Source organism: Schistocerca americana, chromosome 8 (assembly GCF_021461395.2).
Source record: "Schistocerca americana isolate TAMUIC-IGC-003095 chromosome 8, iqSchAmer2.1, whole genome shotgun sequence".
Taxonomy (NCBI): Eukaryota; Metazoa; Arthropoda; class Insecta; order Orthoptera; family Acrididae; genus Schistocerca; species Schistocerca americana.
This window is the reverse complement of record NC_060126.1, coordinates 201,827,438-201,849,646: the sequence shown is the minus strand read 5'-3', so window position 1 is coordinate 201,849,646 and position 22,209 is coordinate 201,827,438. Positions and strand designations below refer to the sequence as shown.

The 22,209-nt window shown below is 38.5% G+C and overlaps 1 protein-coding gene across 2 annotated transcripts in view; it reads right to left on the bottom strand.

The window, feature by feature from the left end:
• The window catches only part of LOC124545265 (ankyrin-1), a 150,180-nt gene that overhangs the window by 88,469 nt on the left and 39,502 nt on the right, over nt 1-22,209 (bottom strand). For both annotated transcript variants that reach the window (XM_047124146.1, XM_047124147.1), the window contains exons 4-5: nt 5,227-5,419; nt 1,491-1,711 (exon numbers count right to left, since the gene is read on the bottom strand). In XM_047124146.1, the coding sequence (XP_046980102.1) occupies nt 1,491-1,711; nt 5,227-5,419 (414 nt within the window). The remainder of the gene's footprint in view (nt 1-1,490; nt 1,712-5,226; nt 5,420-22,209) is intronic.

Below are 22,209 nucleotides of genomic sequence, written 5' to 3'. Positions count from 1 at the left end.
GTCAGCATTACACAGCAAAAAAAGTAGTGGAAGTTTGCAAATATATTATCTTGTCTTCATCATGGTGAGCACAACCACCTTAAATTTATTAAATGAAGGTGACATTTTCTGAGTTTAGGCTGTTTTCATTTAAACCTCTTCTTCATTTCACAACATTATTCCCATCTTAAGTGCACCGACTGTTTGTCAAACCAAACCGAAACAAACGGAACATCACATGAATATACCACCATTTTCATACATATAGCACATTATTCTAGGACCCTATCCCTCCGTTAAGTTACGCTCACACCATTATGTCTGCATTTCATGACTAATATAGCTTGCATTTTATATACCTAATCACTCAATAATGGCATAAAAAAGGGTAAACACGTTGTGGGACAAAGAAGAAGTCTAACTAAATGTATCATTTTGTAGCCAGAATGAGATTTTCATTCTGCAGCGGAGTGTGCGTTGATATGAAACTTCCTGGCAGATTAAAACTGTGTGCCAGACTGAGACTCAAACTCAGGACCTTTGCCTTTCACAAGCAAGTGCTATATCATCTGAGCTACCCAAGCACGACTCACACTACGTCCTCACAGCTTTACTTCTAACAATATCTCGTCTCCTACCTTCCAAACTTCACAGAAGTTCTCCTGCAAATCTTGCAGAAGGAGCACTCCTGGAAGAAAGGATGTTGCAAAGTTGAGTTTGAAACATAGGAGACAAGATACTGTCAGAAGTAAAGCTGTGAGGACAGGGCGTGAGTCGTGCTTGGGTAGCTCAGATGGTAGAGCACTTGCCCGCGAAAGGCAAAGATTCCGAGTTCGAGTCTCACTCCGGCACACATTTTTAGTCTGCCAGGAAGTTTCATATCAGCACACACTCCACTACAGAGTGAAAATCTCACTCTGGAAACATCCCCCAGGTTGTGGCTAAGCCATGTCTCCGCAATATCCTTTCCACCAGGAGTACTAGTTCTGCAAGGTTCGCAGGAGAACTTCTGTGAAGTTTGGAAGGTAGGAGACGAGATACAGTCAGAAAGCTGTGAGGACGTGGCGTGAGTTGTCTTGGGTACCTCAGATGGTAGAGCATTTGCCCACGAAATGCAAAGGTCCCAAGTTCGAGTCTCGATCCGGCACACAGTTTTAATCTGTCAAGAAGTTTCGCATCATTTTGTGTTTGTGACTTAGCATCCTACTGTCACATCCCATATTATGTATATGTATATTATATATACAACTGTATCAGTCTGCTACTGACATTCCATTCCCTGGCCCAGCCACTTAGTCAGTTTCAAGTACTGTAAATACTGTCCTTCTATGGCACATACAGTTACAGGCTTTAACATATTATTTCAACTGCTACTCCCAGGTGATTTCATCAGTTGGAATACATTAACACATCCTCAAAAGGTCACACCTCTCCTTGGCACCAATTTAAAATATGCTGTCTCTTTTGGAAATATTCTCCAACAGAATATTGCATACTGCACATGTACTTACTTTATGAGCAGTTCGAGGAATTTTATGTGATGCAGTGCTGCTTGATGTATAGGATAGTACTCATCATAGCACTGATTAATTTCATCCGAGCGTTCTGACACAAGATACTTAACACAGTTCCAGGCACCACGCTCACAAGCAATGTGCAATAGTGGGCGACGCTGTTGCCATGGCAACCAGTGATCCTCACACTGTTGGGTCAGCAATTCCAGGATGTCTGCCTGAAAAATAATACCACAGCTACAGCAAGTGCATCAACAAGAGGCTAATTCAAGTGAATTTGGGACCTCTTACTATAGGCAATTTTCCACAAATGACTACTCTGTGAAGTATGTACTTATTCATACTTATTACAATCTACCCTTCAGCTGCCTGTTACCTCTTTACTTACATATTACATGTGAGTGAGCATTACCTCTCTGTTATTTCTCACATAATAAAGTGAACATCCACAATCGATGTTTCAGTTACTCATTGTGGATGGTATTAAAAAAATACAAAAGATAGATAAACTGGGAGAAATAAGATTGGGGTGCACATACTATTTATGTCAAAGTCATTAGTGAAAGCACTATCCCAGATTGGATAAGGATAAGTCATGAAATTGGCAGCAACCTCTGGGTTGGGGCCATTTTGCAATACGACTGCGGAACTGTAGAAAATCTTAATCAGGGCAGCCAAAAGAAGATTTCAAACCTGTCCCACACAATTATAAGTCTAGTATCTTAACCAGTGTGACACTGGTCATCCTAGAAGTGTAGCTCAAAAATTAACATGCAGATAAAAACTAGATACTCACCAAGCGGTGGCAGAACACACACATAAAAGACAGTTGTAATTGGCAAGCTTTCGGAGCCAGTGGCTCCTTCTTCAGACAGAAGGGCTGGAGGGAAAGGAAGAGGGGTGAGGTAAAGGACTGAAGAGGTCTAGGAAAAGGGGGAGATTTCAGGAAAGTCACATAGACTTCTCCAGTCCTTTACCTTCACCCTTCTTCCTTCCCCTTCAGCCCTTCTGCCTGAAGGAGCCACCACTGGCTCCGAAAGCTTGCCAATTACAGCTGTCTTATGCGTGTGTTTTGCTGCCAATTGGTGAGTAGATTTTTTTATCTATCCAATTAAATAATTTTGTCAATAATTGATTGTTTTTGTTGTTATAGATAAAAACTATGATACAAGAAAGATATATAGATTGAAACTAAATGAGAAAAAGTTTAATTGAAAGGGGAGAGAATGCACAATGCTTAACAGCAATGCCAGTTCAACTCTGAATGTGATACACAAGGAGTAACTACTCTTTAACTATCAAGCTGCGAAAACATATTGGAGCTGACAGGCTAACAAATGTGGAAAACAGACTGTAAATATCTCAGTTTCACAACTTTAAAATAAAGATATGGTGTGGGGAAAGGTGAATACAAAATGTTCAAATGAAGGAAAGAAAAAAAAAAGTTCTCTAGTACCCAATATCAGGTGAGAAAATGATGCATGCAAGTAACTGTAAACAGGAAGAAACTGTCATCTCTTGCTATTTCCTACACATCTGATGAAGAAAGTTGTTAAGTTACAAAATCTTGAGCTTCAATGTATTTCCTCCATTTGGGTGTCTGTCACATCTACTTCCTGCTCCTGCCTTAGCAAATGGCAAACAGAATACGGACAAGAAAAACTACATAGCAAAGGTTGGCAAAATCCCTGATTTCAAAGTTGCAGCGACACATGAACAGCTACAATATAATAGGAGAACTGAAGAAAGTTATGGGCATAAGTTGGCAACAACAGTGTGAACTTTCCATGAAAAGCTTTGTGTGGGAGTACACACACACACACACACACACACACACACACACACACACAGAGAGAGAGAGAGAGAGAGAGAGAGAGAGAGAGAGAGAGAGAGAGAGAGAGAGAGATATGTTGATGCTAGTGGATATATTCTGGCAAAGTGGATCATTGTTGTGACAGTAAAGAACATCTGGACAAAATCACTAATGCAGGCAAGGTGCATGCATACCAAAGGCTGGAACAAGTTTTGCAGTTCCTAAGAAAGAGCCAAATATTAACTGCAAATAAAAATAACTTATGTAATCTCTCATACACAAAAGACTGTGGAAAGAATATATGCAGCTGGTAAACAGTATGAGTTGTCTCACATGTGGCCCTGACTTTAATGTAATTTATCAATGGTGGCATTATGGCAGTAGTGGGTAGGTACATGGGTTAGATTATCCAGTGGGAATGATTGTGTTGGTAGGAACACTGGTGTTGAAAACTGGTTTTTGGACAAGGTCAGTGGGAAAATTTGCAAAAGAGGAAATCATGGGAGAGGAATTTGGTACAAGTGTTGAGGGATTTAGTTTTGGAACATATATGTTTACCAGAGGCTCATAAGTTATGAGGAATGGTGACAGCTGTCGAATAGTATATCATGTTGCTTTTTGGTTGGTTAGATGTGGACCAAAGTTTGGAAATGAGCTACAAAAAATAGAGGTCAGCATCCATGAAGATAGTTTTGAATTTGGAGTATGATTAGATGGACTGTAGATGGAGAAAGGACTTGGGCTGATGAAGTGGAAGAATTGTTGCACATTAGGAGAGCAAACCACAAAAATATAATCAATGAATTATGGAGAGTATAGGAATATAACTTCAACATGGCCCATGAAAAAGCTGCCAAAGGATAAGGACCCTCTTTGTTCCCGTGTAGCAATCCACATGACATATTTGTATATCCTTGGCTCTCAAAGATGAAGAAATTGTAAGTAAGACTGAAGTTTTTTAGTGTGGCAATGAGTGAGGATTGGTATGGGGGACAGTGTTGAAAGGAAAAAAGATCATACATATTGGGATTTTGTCAGCTTTGACAAAGCAGATTTCAGACAGGAAGGTGTTGGGAATGGATCTGAAACACTCCAGGAGTTATTAGTATATGTAGTGTGGGAGGATTTTGGGTAATACGTTACAAGTGCTGCCCTGCCAGGATTGAAATGTATCTGGTTGGGCCTTTGAAGTCTATCACAATGGAACAGTCAGGGTGATTGTCTTTGCATACTTTAGATGATATGTAGAAGACAGAGCTGTGTGGATCAGAGGAGCTTTATAAGAGGCTGTTGCAAAACTTTGTGAGGTCCTGTAGTTGTAATAGTTTTTCACAGTCCAGTACGGAATGATGGAAGGAGGTTCTTCATACATTGGAGTGTCCAAGAATTGATGTACACTTTTGACATATAACCCCCATGGTAAAGTACTCCTGTAATGGAACCCTTATCTCAGGGAGGATGATCACAGAATCATCTGTATTAAAATCACAGACAGCACAGGACTAAGATAAAAGTACAGTTTCAGGTCTCAGAAAAGATTTCACAAAGAATATGAAAGTTACACTTGAAATGAGGAATATCTAAAGTGCTGGTGGAGATTGGTTTTGAGGGATTGGAGCAGGATTACCTTGGGGCTGAGGTCAAAACTGTTTAAAGCAAAAGTTCAATGGTTACTCTGTCTGTGGGTTTCATCTGGAAGGTGAAATGGCATTTCTAACTGAAGCTCTGAGTGAGTGAGATCAGATTCATACAAAATATGTATCCTGAATATAATGTCCCATAACAGTTAACACTATTTGGAATGTAAGTTAGTAGGATGTACTTTCACAATGGAATTTTCTGTTATTTCAAAAGAAATTATGCACTGATACAATATTTTTAAAACAAAACAAACAGATGGATGACATTTATCTTACTCACTTGGTCACCATCTATAGCATAAAAAACTGCACTCTGCAGTTTGTCACTTGATCTATCAGCAACACTTTCATTGGGCACTCGGCATTTTCCGCGTTCTTCACAGTTTTGATTGTGAGGTCCTGGCCAACACATACGTGCCTCCACGTCAATTCGAGCACCGTGCTTGAGAAGAATTTCAACACATTCCTCGTACCTATAAATATAGATTTTCTTGAATAAAAATGTATTCACAGAAGAAAAAATTCTTTAAATAGATGCCTTACTTTTGCACATATTACAGGTTCACATTAATTAGGAGTTCCCAGCCTTTTAAGATCTGTAGCTTTCCATGATACAACTAATGAACACTGGGGGGAAAAGTAATAAATTTGTAAGACAAACTAACATGTATACGATACTGTTTAAATGAAAAGAATATACGAAGCAGAATGTGCACATAATTAATGAACATTGCTCATTATGGACGTAAAAAAAGAAACATTCTCAATGGCCCATTACATATGATAAAAAATGCATGGATACGGCAGCCAAAAGTGCCTCTAACCCAAGACAGTAACTTTTTATCTCTTTGAGTGCTTTTGGTAACTTCAGTGTCAAATACTTCACAAATCACATTGCAACTGATTCTAAGAATAGCTCTGTCAATGCACGGCAGATATAAGATATTGGAGACACTACTGCAGACTTTCTCAAAAACTTTTCTGTGAAAGTTACTCAGGTCAAAATTTATAACATAAGAATCAGGAAGATCCAAAGAAACAACAGTTTGCTTCTCTGTGCAAATATACTGCAGATGTAAAAGTGCTGTTCAGTACTATTTAAAACCTGTTGTAACAATGAAATCATTGTTAAAGCATAATAATTTCTCTACAAAGGCTTAGTTCATACTAATACAGCCAGATAACTAAAAATTAAAAAGAATTTGAAAATGATTATTTTGTTTAAGAAAAGAAAAGCTGCTACTCATCATATAGCGGAGATGCTGAGTCGCAGATAGGCATAACAAAAAGACTGTCACAAACAAGCTTTCGGCCAGCAAGGCCTTCATTCAAAAATAGACGACAGACACAGATACACAATCACATAGACGCAACTCACACCTACATGACTGCAGTCTCTGGCAACGGAAGCCACACTGCCAGCAGCAGGACGAGTGCATGATGGGAGTGGCGACTGGGTGGGGATAAGGAGGACCCTGGGGCAGGAGGGGAGTGATAGTAGGGTAGGGCTGGGGGACAGTGAAGTGCTGCAAGGGAGTGCACAGGGACGAGGAGTAGAGAGGGTAGGGCAGCTATGTGCAGCCGGGAGTTCAGGGAAGTGGTAGGGGGGAGGGGGAGGGGGAGAGGGAGTAGCTATCCTCCCCCGAATACACATAGCTGCCTTACCCTCTATCCATGTTGTCTCTGCATGCTCCACAGCAGCACTTCACTGCTCCCCACCTCTACCCTATTATCCCTCCCCCTCCCAGCCACAGCCTCCACCTTACCCCCACCCAGTCGCCCAGTCATGCGTTGGTGCTGCTGCTCGCAGTTTCGCTTCATGGCTTCAGTTGCCATGTGTGTGTGTGTGTGTGTATTTCTGATGAAGGCCTTGCTGGCCAAAAGCTTATTTGTGACAGTCTTTTTGTTGCACCTATCTACAACTCAGCATCTCCACTATATGGTGAGTAGCAACTTCTTTTTCATAATATTGTACATTTTGTCCTGGAGTTTCCATTATTTGTTTCTTTTATTTGCATTATAAAGAAACAGTTCAGCAACTGCAATTATCTTAGACTGATTTGTAGAGAAATAGTGTAACCCAGTATTCCATCATTTCATGATATATTGATTTGTTACATGACCTGATGTAACAGATGTTTCTGTACAACCAGATACGCTATGGGTTTAATTTTCTCACAATATTTTGATAACAAACCAACTTGTCTTCAGCTATTGTGAATAACAACATTCTACAACTATGTACTCTCTGGACCTCAGTCAACCAGTTGTGCAATAATGGCTATGTGGCAATATTTGTAATTCTACAGAAAACTACTGCTGGCACCAACAATTAAGCATGGATATAAAAACTGGAATGATACTATTGTCAGGAATCAAATGTAACTGCCAACAGCAGCAGCACTTGAACCATGCACCTACAGAATTTGTTGAATTACAGTTGAAAATTAAGCCAAAACCTAACTGGATGAATGAAACTGTATGTGTTAAAAGTAACCACAGCTTATTTTAAAAAGTCTATCAATGTAAAGTCTTGACTAGTAACACAGTGTATTACAGTTCTTTGATCAAAATGAGTGCAAATTTTTCTAATATACTACAAACCCACTCAGGCTTCACACAGGAAGCATGAGTTATCTACAGTCACTGGTTTATCTGGAGAAGAATAATAAATTATGTATCACAAATCTTCCTAGTGAATCTGGCTATCTATTAATGAAAACAGAATCAAAATTCCTGCTGTACTTCCTGAGATTGGCCTTTACATGCATACAGAAAAACATGGCAGGGACTTTAATTTCTAATATGTATAGATTTTGTTCCCCATTGGTGGAATAACTGACTGCCATCCGATCCTTGCTTACGAACATGAAACAACATTACCTTTAAGTCATTTGCATGATGGGAACAATCAAATTTAAACGATCATTTCAGTCAATTGTTGGAAAACAATTCAGGTGTAGTTTTATATATCATTTGGATTATTCATTCATTCTTTTGAGTGAAACTAGTCAATGAGAGAAACTGAATGGATTTAATTCAGTCAGTTGTAGCTTTAGCTATCAGTTGGGCTATTTATTCATTCTTTTGAGTCAAAACCATCTTGTGGAAGCCACTGAATGAAAACAGTCAATTTAGTCAGTTATAATTTTACTTATCTGTACAATTGTTATTCATTCATTACTTTCAAGTGAAACTGGTCTGTAGGAGCAACCGAAAGAAAACAGTCAATGCAAGCTGGTGCATTTGTTTTTGAGTAGAAACAATCATTTTGCCACTGTTAAATCATCATTGTTCACTATGCTTCATTATCATCTGACATCATTGTTATTGCCATTCTGATATTTGCTTTTTCATTGAGTGTCAATGTTTACAAGTAGGAATTATTCTAACAGTGAACTTTGTGACTGGATCAGAATGCCAAAGAGCTCAGTGGCATGGAAATGGAAGAAATCATATGACTGGGTAAAAAGTAATCCTCAAGGTAAATTCAGTGTGATACAATGTACCTGCAAGGATTATTCATATTATGAAACTAAAATTAATTACAGAAATTCATAGAAAATTAACAAATGATAACAAATATTTCTTGCAAAATACGTGTTTGCAAAAAATGACAGCATGTGCTCGAAAAGCAAGTGATTAAGACACCAAACAGTTTTAAAAATTATATCATATGCTTTCACTTAACATCATTTACCACAACAGAACTATCAATGATGGGTGCAAACCAGCAGGAAGACAGAGACAGAGCTTCAATAAATTTAAATAAAACTTAATTTCTCATTTATTTAAACACATATTTATAATGTAGCACTGGTTATTAATCTTTTAGAATCAACCAAAAACATGTATCTAACTCCATAAATACAAAAAATTCATATTTAAGTAAATAAGTATGTAGATGTCGAAAACCCTTTGTTTTTATCAATATGCTTCTTTTTCACCTCTCCTTTAACGTATGTTATTTGTCTAAAAAAAAAAAACTTGGCAACCCTAGTCGTGGTTCAAGTATACCCACCAGAACTAAGAAATATGGAACATTACTTCACCCAAAACTGGAGAGTGAAGGAAAACATTCATACAGCTGGCATGGTCCAGAGACTAGTTTCATCCCGCTGTCTCATTCAACAACTGAAAAAACTGACTGAACAAAATAAAAAGAAGAGAAACAATAACTAGCCAATCAGTTGTTAAAATCAGTCAGTTGTCTCATCACTTATAACAGGACGCATGTGTATTTGGCAAGATAAAGCAATAAAGGGGAAAGAAACAAACAACTTATTTTTGTTGGTTGCTGATTAGTAACAACAAATCATTGGAAAGGGATTTATTACTTATTATTTGCTAATGGAAATGATGGAACACACTAAACTAAGGTGTATATAACATGTGATAAGGAAAAAATAAGAAACAGTATAGTGTGAGTAAATCAAACCAAAACTTAAAACTGCACAAATCTTTTATGCAACTGGAGGCAGAGGAGGGAGAAAGGAAAGGGAAGGAAGTAATGATATCAACTGCATTGGGACTTTGTGTAGAATAAGTGGTGATGAGCGAAAATGTATGCTGGATTGGGATATGAACCCGGGATCTCCTGCTTGCTAGGCAGTTGCGTTAACCACTGTGCCATCCAGGTACAGTGTTCATCGTGAATGCGAGTTCCCTGGCCGACTCTCATTCCCACACAGTGCCACCTATCCACAGGCCCCCTAAATGTCCTCCATACTCACTACTTTTAGATTCCCACAGGAGGTAGAACAAAATGTGTACTCACACTGAAAGTTGTGGATTTATTGCCCATCTAGGCAAATCAATAATAAGAGTGCACGCTGTCTGTTCATTCAGATATATCTGAAAGAACGGACACCACTGATTCATACAAATGTACGAATATTCTAAGATTTTGTTGAATTGTTCTATAGTTCCAGAGGAGATTCAGAAACACAAATAATTAACGAAATTCTGTAAGTAATGGTAGGTGAGCTGTACAAAGTCATCTCAAGCATGAAGAAGGAAATGCAATTGGACATGACAGTGCTTTCCGATAAATGTTGGAAGCTAGAGAAAAGGTAATAAAAGATGAACTTGCAAAATTATTTACAGAATCTCTGTAGAGTAAAATGGCTTCTCAAGATATTCATTTAAATTGTCACTGACTGCACAGCAAAACATTTTTTAATAAACAACTGGCTTTGAGGCTGATACAGCATAAATGACCATTTATATGTCCTGAGCAATGTTATAGAAAGAAGCAAATAGTTCAAGAGATAATTCAAAAACACAAACAGTTAATGACATTCCATAAGTAACAGTAGGTGAGGCAGAAAAAGCTCTCTCGGTGTGGATTCATCCACCCTTCCATAAAATATGTAAGTACAGTGAAACATGTCACTGGTTCAACTGGTGTATTGAAAAACTCATATGTCAATGATGCAGGTTCCACATACTTCAACAGGATAGTGGGAAACTCATAATTCAAAGAGGAGTGAGACAGGGACATCCCATATCACTATTGTTAGTCTCAGTAGCTGCAGATGAAGTTTTAAGATTCTCATAGATATCTAGAACAAAAAATATTGACCAACCATTCGAAAAAAGAATAGATCACTTTCAGCTACAAAATGGTCACAAGAAGTGACCACAAACTACTGTCCAGTATCTGATAATGTACTGCGAACTTATAAGGTGACAATTATTGGACTATATGAAAAAAAGTTAATTAGCTACAAACTAAAGCATGCGCAAACTTTATTCAACACGTAAATGTCACTACAGATAATCAAATTTAGGTTTTGACCTGTTTGATATGCCTGCTGTCATTGCCGATAGTGTGGTGCAGACAAATAGTAAAATTCTGCATGACCCACTGAAGTTTTGGAACATCGATGCTGTCGATGACCTCCTGAATGGCTATTTTCAGCACAGCAATGGTTTTGGGGTTATTGCTGTACACCTCATTTTTAATAAAGCCTCACAAAAAGGAGTCACATGTGTTCAGTTCTGGAGAATATGATGGCCAATTGAAGCCTATGCCAGTGGCCTTTGGGTACCCCAGAGCCAGCATGCAGTGCCCAAAGAGCTCCTCAAGGACATCAAACACTCTCCTGCTCCATATTGCATGAACCACATCTTGTTGAAATCAGGGTCACTTTGGATAATGGAGATGAAATCATCTTCCAAAACCTTCATGCAACATTTGGTAGTCTACGTGCCATCAAGGAATATCACACCGACCATTCCATGACTGGACACTGCACACCACACAGTCACCCATTGAGGCTGAAGAGACTTCTCGATCGCTAAATGCAGATTCTCTGTCCTCCAAATGTGTCAATTTTGCTTATTGATGAACACATCCAAATGAAAGTGGGGTTCGTTGCTGAACCAAACCTTATTCACATCAAATATCTGTTCATCAGTTCTGTGGCGAAACACAACCGCTGTTCCACGGCCCTGGGGCTTAATGGCTGATGGGTTTGAATTTTTTATGGGAAGAGATGAAGGTCTTCAACAACAATTGGTTGCAGTGTCTTCCAGTTCGTTCCCACCTGTTGTGCAGTTCATCTGATCGATTCCCCGGGGCTAGTTTGAAACGTAGCGCATGTCTTCTCAATGTTTTCAGGCAGTTTCACCCTTTTTGGACAACTGACATTGCCAACACTGTCATCACAAACACTATGCATTCTCTCAAACTTGCGAATAAAATTCTTGATTGTTAGTACACTTGGACCGGTTGTCTTCAACTTGAACTCGACTGCAAACTTCCTTTGAGTCACAATTAGGCTGTTATTGCTCGCATGGTAGGTCTTCACAGGGACTATATCTCAGGCTCACTGTACCATGACATTTTCACATCCAAATGGCTGACAACAAAAAGGCGTGTGCACATACGTATACTAATTCCCATCAGGCCCCGCCGCCAACCACGCAGTTTAAACGTCCCAACACAAATCATTCAGAAGTTATGATGATTTTATTTCATATAGTTCAATAATTGTCGGCCAGTAAATGCAATGACATATCTTTGAACAATACCTTCTCCTCATTCCAACCAGCATGAATTCTCAAAAGATCAATCACGCTTGTGATTTTTCATATGACAACCTGAAAGCCGCAGTTCAAGGCAGTCAAATAGATGTGATATTTCTTGACTTCTAAAAAGCATTTGACCACATGCCACACCTTTGCTTATTGCCAAAAGTGCAATTATATGGGATATCAAGCAAAATTTTTTGCCGTATTGAGGATTTCTCGGCAGGGAGAGCATAGTATATTATCTTGGATGGTGCGTCATCAACAGATGTAGGCATAGCTTCAGGTATCCACCACGGAAGTGCGTTGGGTCACGTACTGTTTATGATGCAGTTACCTATACTGAAGTACTGTCTGAAAAAAAAGCAGCACAAATATTCAGTCAAATCTTGATAGCATTTCAAAGTGGTGCACAAATTGGCATCTTGCTTTAAATATTCAGGAATGTAAAATTTTGTATAGCACAAAATGGAAAAACATAGTATCCTGTGACTACATCACCAGTGAGTCACAGTTGGAATCTGTCAACTTATACAAACACTGTGTCTAACAATTTGTAGTGATATGAAATGGAATGATAACACAGACTCAGTTGTACATAAGTATGTGGTAGACTTAATGAATATCACAGAAATACACTCGGCTTACAAAGGAGATTGCTTATAAAACCTTATCCAACACATCCTCGGATACTGCTGAAGTGTATGGGACCTGGATCAAAAGGGCTAACATGGGACACTGAAGGTATACAAAAATGGGGAGCATGAATGGTGACAAGTCTGTTTGCACCATGGGTGACGCTGAAGAATCTGAAGTGGCAAACGCTTGAAGATAAATGCAAACTATCCCATGAAATCCTGGTTAGTTTAAGAGAACAAATATTAAACGATGTATCTAAAAATATACAACAGCCACCATGTACAAAGTGTATGAGAAAAGTAATGAAACTGACAACACTGCTAGAGATCTAACAATGCTGTGTTATTTTGCTTGCGTGGACTGGTGTGTTCATCCCTTCCAGGTGCTCAGTCTGAGTTTCAGCTTCATACAGCCATCTTGGGATTTTTCAGGGCACCATCAGTGAAGTTGTGTTATGAAAATGGGCAGAAGAATTTAGAGCAATGTTATGTAATCAAGTTTCGTATTAAACTTGGGGAATCCACAAGTGTGACATTTAAAAAGTTGAAACAGGCCTAAGGGGAATGAGTTTTTTGCTGCCCCAAATCATTTCTGGAAGGCTGAGAACACACAAGATAACCTCACTCAAGCAGACCTTCAACTTCAAAAGCCACCTCAAACACTGAACTTGCACATGCTCTTGTGAGATCAGAATGACACTTAACAATAAGGATGACAAGTTGAACTTAACCTTTCACTGTACATCAAATTTTGACCAAAGATTTGCACACACAAAATATTTGTGCCAAAAAAAAAAAAAAAAAAAACTCACAACTGAGTAGAAGGACAAACGAAGAAATGTGTGCATTGATCTTCTTCAAAGAGTTGCCACTGACAATGAGTGGTTCAGTTCTGTGATAACAGGTCATCAATTCTGCATTTTTGAGTATGATCCTGAGACAAAATGGCAAAGTGAGGAGTGGCACACCGAGACATATCCTCAACCAAAAAAAAGCTTGAATGAGCAAACCCATGCTGATTTGCTTTGTTCCTCCAGGACAAACTGTCGACCAAGTGTTTTAAAAAGATCTCCTTGAAAGGCTCAGGAAAAGGGTGAATTGAGTGAGACTAGACGTGACATAACTGGATGCTGCATCATGACAATGCCCTATGTCACATGGTCTCTTTCGTCATGGAATTTTTGACCTCAAAAGGCATTTCTGTTGTTCAATAGTTCCCCTATTCAGCTGATCTCAGTCCTAGTGACTTTTTTCTTTTTCCCGAATTCAAAAATGTCTTAGAAATATGTCATTTTGGGAACCTGGAGAACATTCAAAAGAATGTGGCTGACATGTTAAAAACCCTACTAGCTGAAGTCTTTCAGTGTTGTTACCAAGACTGGGAACAATGACTCCACCAGTGTATAGCTGGTGAAGGAACTACTTTGAAGGGGACAATATTGTTGTCTGAAAAACAAAAAACTGTGGTAGATCAATCATTCTTTCTGTGTTCCATTCATGAACTCAACAGGAAGAAGCCCTACTAAGTGGTACAATGGGAAGTACTCTCTGACACACAGTTCATGGTGGTTTCCAGAGTATGTGTGCAGATGTAAAATCATCTTCACTTTGTTAATGACAGTGTTCTATTTGCCTCCAGTATAGTAAATGTCAACAATAAGTGAATAACTTAGTAGAGCAATGTTGAAAGAAGGCTTGAAATTTAATTACAAAATAATTTCCAATGGATTCACGAAAAACAACTCAATACAAAGTAACACCAAAGTATCAGAACTAACTGATCATTTCTTGTGTTAAGAGCACTTCAAGTAGATGAATGAATGAACAGCAAGAAAAATAAAAAGAACAGTAAAATAGCCTGGAGTGCGTTGATAAACTGAACATGGTTTTAAAACTATGCTTTTGATATGTCTGTAAACGAAAGTCTAATTCAGTGTGTATTATCGTTTCTGGCTGATGGCAGAGGCATATGGACTTTTAACGAGAAAACTATCTAACAACTGAGGGCTGCTCACAGAGCAACTGAGATATGTGTGTTGAGAATGACTAGGAATGATAGAAAAACAAACAGAAATAGATTTGAGGGAAAGATTATACCTGCAAAGGAAATGAAATAGAATTGCGCAGGACATCTAGCCCAGTGAATGGATGATTGATACACTGAGGAAGTCATTTGCTGGATTCCAAGATATAAGAATGGACTAGGACCACAACCAAATGCAAGTTCAGCAAATGACACAAGACGACTTGGATGAGCAACATGGTCAAATGTAGTATTTCATGGAAAAGTCTAAAGGAGGCCTTTACCCAGCAGCTGAAGTCAATAGGCTAACAATAATGACAAATTACATAAAAGTACATTCTCAGAAGAATTAATTATTTGATTAAATGTATAACTGGCAAAAAGTAGTGAATTACATTACACTCATGAGAAGCCCCCCCCCCCCCCCCCCCCCCCACACACACACACACCCACCCACAAACAAGAAAATGAAATTATAATTTTACACAGAAAAATTAGAAAAGGAATCCAGTTATCTGCAGATGTTTTATGCTTGGCATAAAAGAAACAGGTTCTTGTTGCAAAACAACAGTCTTATATCACTATTCCACACACCTCAAAGGTAACAATTTTTCAGCTACTCTCTATAATCTACTTACACTCACATCACTCAACTTCTTTAATTTGACCCCTACACCATAACTTTGCATACCTTTGTAACAGGCACAACATTAATGGGATTTGATCAACTGTCCAATTTCATGTGCAACTCTGGTAGCCAATTTCATCTATGGTCACAAGTTGAAACAAAGTGCATACATTAACAGTTGTAGATTGACCTCTAATGTCATGCTCCATAGGGTATTCTCTATTTACTTACTGTCAGCCAAGAAGCACTTCCATGCAAGGAGTTGACACAATTTCAAAGTGGGTTTGACCATGAATTAATATTTTGAATAGTTGCCTTTGGATTTTGAGGATTCTTCTCTTTTCATGGATATGATTTGTTCAAGAAGTCAATACACAAATAATTTTTTCTGAACACAGCATATGCTTCAAGCAGTAGGTAGAAATTTCTAGTGAAGAAAACAGATCACCTGTACACAGAAATGATAAAAGAAGGTTCCCACTCCATCTACCAGTACATCAACAATTTTTTAGTGACTGGATAGGCAGTCATATTTATGATATTTCTTTAGAGTCTTCATGTCATCAAGACATGCAGTTTATGGAAACACATTATCTAATCAAGGGACAGCTCAATGTTGTCATATTTAATTCTGGCAGCTCAAAACTGGTATTCACTATTATACCTGATGAGAAAACACTGCTGCAGGAATTTGATGCATAGGGAAGTATGGATCTCCCCAGTGATTCCCAGCCAATAAAAGGGAAGTGAAGGAAACAAGGTTAGAGTTTGATACACACTTTTAAAATTGCTAGTAGCCACTGAATTAATGACAGAGATTAGGGTTTAACATTCTATCAATGACTTGGCCACCAGACACATAAGAAGAGCTAGGAACATTTTCAAAAGAATGGTGTACATTTTATTTGGTTCAACAGGACACATTATCACAGTAGCACTTGAAGAGAATGAATCACTAAACACAAATTGGTATGCTGGAGTAGGCTTTCCTGAGCTGTTCAGATGAATCATGGAGAACAGAGCCAAATGCAGACCAGCGTATGTTTTAAACCATACATAGGTTTGAGAAATCCTTGGAAGTGGTTGTGTGTAGCTGCTAAACACTTGTGAAGGAAGCTTATAGCCACAACTAAACGAGTTGGGAGGATGTACCAGTATTACAACAAGAAGAGGAGTATAATGAAAAGATGATAAGGTCAAAGGTTAGAAAAGCAGGAATTTTAGTTACTTTCTAAAAGTATGGAGGAAGAGAGGGGGGGGGGGGGGGGGGGGTTAGACATAAAGACCAATATATTTAGAAGTACCGGAACACTGTTGAAAAAAAAAAAAAATTAATACACCCCTTTAGAGGTTTCCAATTCACTCGTGACTTACTGTTGGAACTATGCTTATGGAGTACATGAAATGATTACATTTAGAGATCAATAGCACAAGCATACAAGGATACAAATTTCATAATACCTCAGCAGTCAGCACCAAATATTTAGTGATGAGGACGAAGATGTGGAGAACAAATGGAAAAAATTCAAAGGCATCATTCAATATGACCTAGACAAGTGTGTTTCTAGTAAGGTTTTAAGGGATGGGAAAGCTCCACCATGGTTTAATAGTCTTGTTAGAAAAGTGCTATGTAAACAAAGAGCACTTCATCTCGGATTCAAGAGAAGTAAAAATCTACCAGACAAACAAAAGCTGAATGAAGTGAAAATGAGCATAGGGAGAACAATGAGAGAAGCGTTCAATGATTTTGAGAATAAGAGATTTTGGTCGTATGTAAAATCAGTAAGTGGGTCGAAATCATCTTTTCATTCTCCCAGTGACCACACCGGCACCAAAACAGAAAATAACAGGGAGAAGGCCGAAATACTGAATTCGGTCTTCCAAAGTTGTTTCACCGTGGAAGATAGTAACACTGTCCCTCCTTTCAATCGTCATACGAACATCAAAATGGCAGACATTGAGATAACTGATCGCGAAATTGAAAAGCAGCTACAATTGCTTAGTAGTGGAAAGGCTTTACGACCAGATGAGATACCTATAAGATCCTATAAAGATTATGCGAAAGAACTTGCTCCCCTCCAAGTAGTAATTTATTGTAGATCACTTGAGCTATGAAAGGTACTTAGTGACTGGAAAAAAGCACAGGTCATTCCCATTTTAAGAAATGCCGTAAGACAGATCCACACAATTATTGACCTGTATCACTGACATAAATTTGTTGTAGAATTATGAAACATGTTTTATGCTCAGGAATTATGATGTTTTTGGAAAATGAACATCTCCTCTACAAAAATAAACATGGATTCCGCAAACACAGATCCTGTGAAACTCAGCTCACTCTGCTCCTCCATAAGATCCACAGATCAGTGGATAATGGCACTCAGTTTGATGCCATGTTCCTTGATTTCAATAAGGCATTTGACACCAACCCGCTTTGCTGTTTAATGAAAAAAATATGAGCTTACAGAGTACTGGAGCAGATCTGTGATTGGACTCAAGACTTTCTTGGAGTTGGAACTCAACATGTCGCTCTTAACGGAACTAAATCGACAGATGTAAAGGAGTACCACAGGAAGTGTGATAGGACTGTTGCTGTTCACAATATATATAAATGATCTAGTAGAAAGCATTGGATGCTCTTTAAGGCTATTCGCAGATGATGCAGTTGTTTATACCAAAGTAGCAATGCCAGAAGACAGTAAGAATTTGCAGAACGACCCGCAGAGAACTGATGAATGGTGCAGACTCTGGCAGTTGACCCTAAACGTAAATAAATGTAACATATTTTGCATACATAGGAAAAGAAGTCCACTACTGTACAGTTACACTATTGATGACAAACAACTGGAGACAGCATCTGCCATAAAAGATCAAGGCATAACTATCCAGAGCAGCCATATAAAACAGATAGTGGGAAAAGCAGACACCATACTCAGATTCATCAGAATAATCTTGAAATGTAACTCATCCATGAAAATAGTGGCTTATAAGGCACTTGTTTGCCCAATTCTTGAGTACTGTTCACCTATCTCAGATCCCTTATCATGTAGGACTGATAGAGGAGATAGAGAAGATCCAACGAAGAGTCATGCATTTCGTCACAGGACCATTTAGCTGGCGAGAGAGTGTTACACATATGCTAAACAAACTCCACTGACAGACATTACAAGAGAGGCATTGTGCATCATGGAGAGATTTACTATTGAAATTTCAGGACAGCACTTTTCAGGGCGAACCTGACAACTGTCCACACCGATCACTAGCGCAGCTTTTCATCCTCCTTCCAATATCTCCATCGTTTTTGTGAAACCTGACACCTTACATCTATCCTCAACATATTTTGTTGCCCTAAAAATTATATTCTTGTGACCATTCCCCTATGAAACTTGTCCTGTCCATTCTCCTTCTTATGTTAGGAAAAAGAGACTTTGCCAACTGTTGTGCTTAAGGAACTTCTCATTCTTGAATTTCTGTTCCGATTAGCTAAATTAATAGCTTAGACACTGCCATTTACAGTTTAATAGTTACAGAAACTTAATTTCAGTGCATTTACAGCTACAGCAGTATCTAGGAGATAATACATGTCGTAGTGAGAAAATGCGCCACAACACTCTTGCGGGAAAAAAAAGGAAAATACCAATAAACTTAAGCAATTACTAATTTTATTTAATTCGCAAAACTATTAGTTGCTGCCTTTTCAGTAGTTGTAGTGGCAGTGGTCTGAATGACTGTCTGATCTGGCCTCATAACATCAGCCAACATGACCTTTCTCTGCTAACAGCTGAAAGCAGGGAGAAACTACAGTTGATACTTTTCCCGAGGACATGCAGCTCTACTGTATGGTTAAGTGATGATGGCATCCTCTTGGGTAAAATATTCCAGAGATAAAATAGTCCCTGGTCAGATCTCGGAGTGAGGACTGCTCAGAAGGATGTCATTACCAGGAAAAACAAAAGTGGCATTCTACAGATTGGAGTTTAGAATGTTAGATTCCTTAAGCGGCTAGATAGGTGAGAATAACTGAAAAGTGAAATTGCTAGGTTTAAGTTAGATATACTGGGGATTAGTAAAGTTCAGTTGCAAGATGAACGTACCGTATTTACTCGAATCTAAGCCGCACTCGAATCTAAGCCGCACTCGAATCTAAGCCACACCTGAAAAATGAGACTCGAAATCAAGGAAAAAAAATTTTCTCGAGTCTAAGTCGCACCTGAAATTTGAGACTCGAAATTCAAGAGGAGAGAAAAGTTTTAGGCGGCACCTCCAAATCGAAACAAAGTTGGTCCATTTTAATGAGAGACACAATTTAGGTCGAATGAATGACGATACAGCTACAGTAGTTTGGTTCGAGTCGTAAGCTTAGCAGTTAAGCTTTACCAGGTAGCCATTGCTATGCGTCAGGCGCTCTGTCCGTATTTATACTGGTACCCTTCCTTGTTCACGTGCTTCGTCTGGTTTGAATTGATTGCTTATTTTTCTTTGATCTCGTAAGTGTCATTCTCTTTGTTACAGGTGTTTACGTCACTCTAAGCTGAAAATGCATTACTGTACTGTGTCATGCATTGTTTGTTGCATTCTGATAATGAGTGTTTACGGCCTGTCGCTGCTCGCGGCATGGCTTGCTTTTGTGCGCGCTATCGCCGCATACAATGGAAAAAGGAGAGACAGAGAGAGAGAGAGAGAGAGAGAGAGAGAGAGAGAGAGGGAGGAATTGTCTCATTAGCGAAACAATGGCAAGAGACTGCTATTTGTTGTTACTTACACTGCTGCTTTCTTTGATAATGATCAACAACAAATAATAGACTGTGTATGATAGAAGATGTTCTGAACGAGAGTTTATCGAAAATTTTTCTCTGTTTGAAAATCTTTGCAAACGCCTCTTTAGTACATTACATTACATTCTGCACAGAAATTAGAGTCATCTTAGATTTAAAAATCTAGTCAATTGCCGTGCTTCATTTCTGACTGTATCACTATTAGGCATAAGAATAATATGAATATAAACATGACATGATGTGTATATTCTTCCACGTTTGCTGTTGTCTCACTCTAGTTTCGTAGTTGATTAGGCAGACAGGATTTAAATGAGATAGCAGCAAACAGGAAAGAATACATCGCAAAATGTTTATATTCGTATTATTCTTATGGTGAAGAGAATATTGCTATTAGCAACCATCTCTTCTCACAGGTAGGAAAAAATTCAGAATGTAGAGTTGACCATATTGACAAAAACCCCAAACAGTCTTGCCAGTCGGATTTTCGTAGTACATTGAAATGCTGCTACATTCGATGATGAACAATACGGAATTTGTATTTACTTCGTAGGATAATGTATGAAAATGCAGTGGTTGAAACTCGGGGTGGAGAAGAAAGCTCGTCTTCCATCTTTTTTTTTTTTTTTTTTTTTAAGTTATTTACTGACGCAGAGGTTTTGGTGCCAGTATTTATCTATGTGCCTGCAAAGCAAGCCTGTGTAGTGCTACATGTATTCGACGGCAGAAGTTAGTTGTGGCTGCACCTACCAACATTTTTCAGAACTTCCGCTTACTTTGCACTCGATTCTAAGCCGCAGGCGGTTTTTTTTTATTACAAAAACCGGAAAAAAAGTGTGGCTTAGATTCAAGTAAATGCGGCAACTTCTCGTAAGGTGCATACCAGGTTGTAAATACCAAATACAGGTGTGAGAACTATAATCCACAACTGAATACATAAGGTGTAAATATTATACACTTTATTACTTTAATCAAACACAAAAATTGAGGGAACAAAAAAACACAACTAGAGAGATCTCACAGAAACATGGACTAACAAATAAACAAAGATGCTGTTAGATCATTCATTACATAGACACAAAGACAGTCCACACTTTCAGTTACTTGTTAGGCTGCCTGTCCTGCCTTATATGAAATATATAATGCACACTAACTCAAGGCATTTTTCCACAGAGACTCAAATATGCCATTATTAAACCCATCTTGTTTGTTTGTCTTTTTATCAAAATACTGCCCTAGTCTTGTTGATAGATTTATTCACTTTAGCAATCATTGTTGCTATGATGGCATCTTGCTCACCAATCTCTATCTCTATACTGACACTGTCGATAAGGTCAGGCCTGGTTTTAGCTACAAGGTCTAAAATACTTCTATTATGTGTAGGCTACATGTGTCACTGAACAGCCCGCCTTCCTGGAGAGCAGAGCTACTGGAATGAAAGGAAACTTGTACTGAATTATTCCACCCAGTCTCATGCAGACCGGCACTGGTATCGGTGACTGGGAATACTCATTGAGAGGAGAAGTGCCTGTCAACATGAGAGTATTTGTGGCAGCTCACTCTATTAATGACATCAGGGCGATGGTTGGAGCCAGTAGCATGGAAAGCTACTCAACAGGGGAAGATCTAGAAGCTGTCAAACTAGCTGCTCATAATAGTTTTCAGAAAATGTGTTCATAACTAATTCATAAGACTGTTTGTATGTATAATTTGCGCAAAACCCAAAGACATCCCAGACTATTATTGCATGATCTGGATATTTTCATACCACTAGGTGTAGACTTTCTTTCAATGATTCTGAAGCTATCACAGCAGAATCAAGTGACTGGTAATAACATCCAATAATAATCTTGGGTTCGCAGAAGCTTGTTACTGACATCCAGATAACTTTAGGTTTGACTCTTATCTCAACCTCGATGGACACAATATTTTTGTCAACTGCAATGAACACTCTCTCTCCTATGGCATCTAATCTGTCCTTTTGATACATGTTCAATGCCTCGCTAAATATTTCAGAGCTTTCAACTTCAGGTTTCAGCCAGCTCTTGATTCCATGAATAATTTGAGCACAACAATTTCCTTGAAGGGCAATAAATTCAAGAATTTAGTTATAAATACCTTGACAATACACTGTTAAAATTTTGAAGGTCAAAGTGTCTTTACTTTG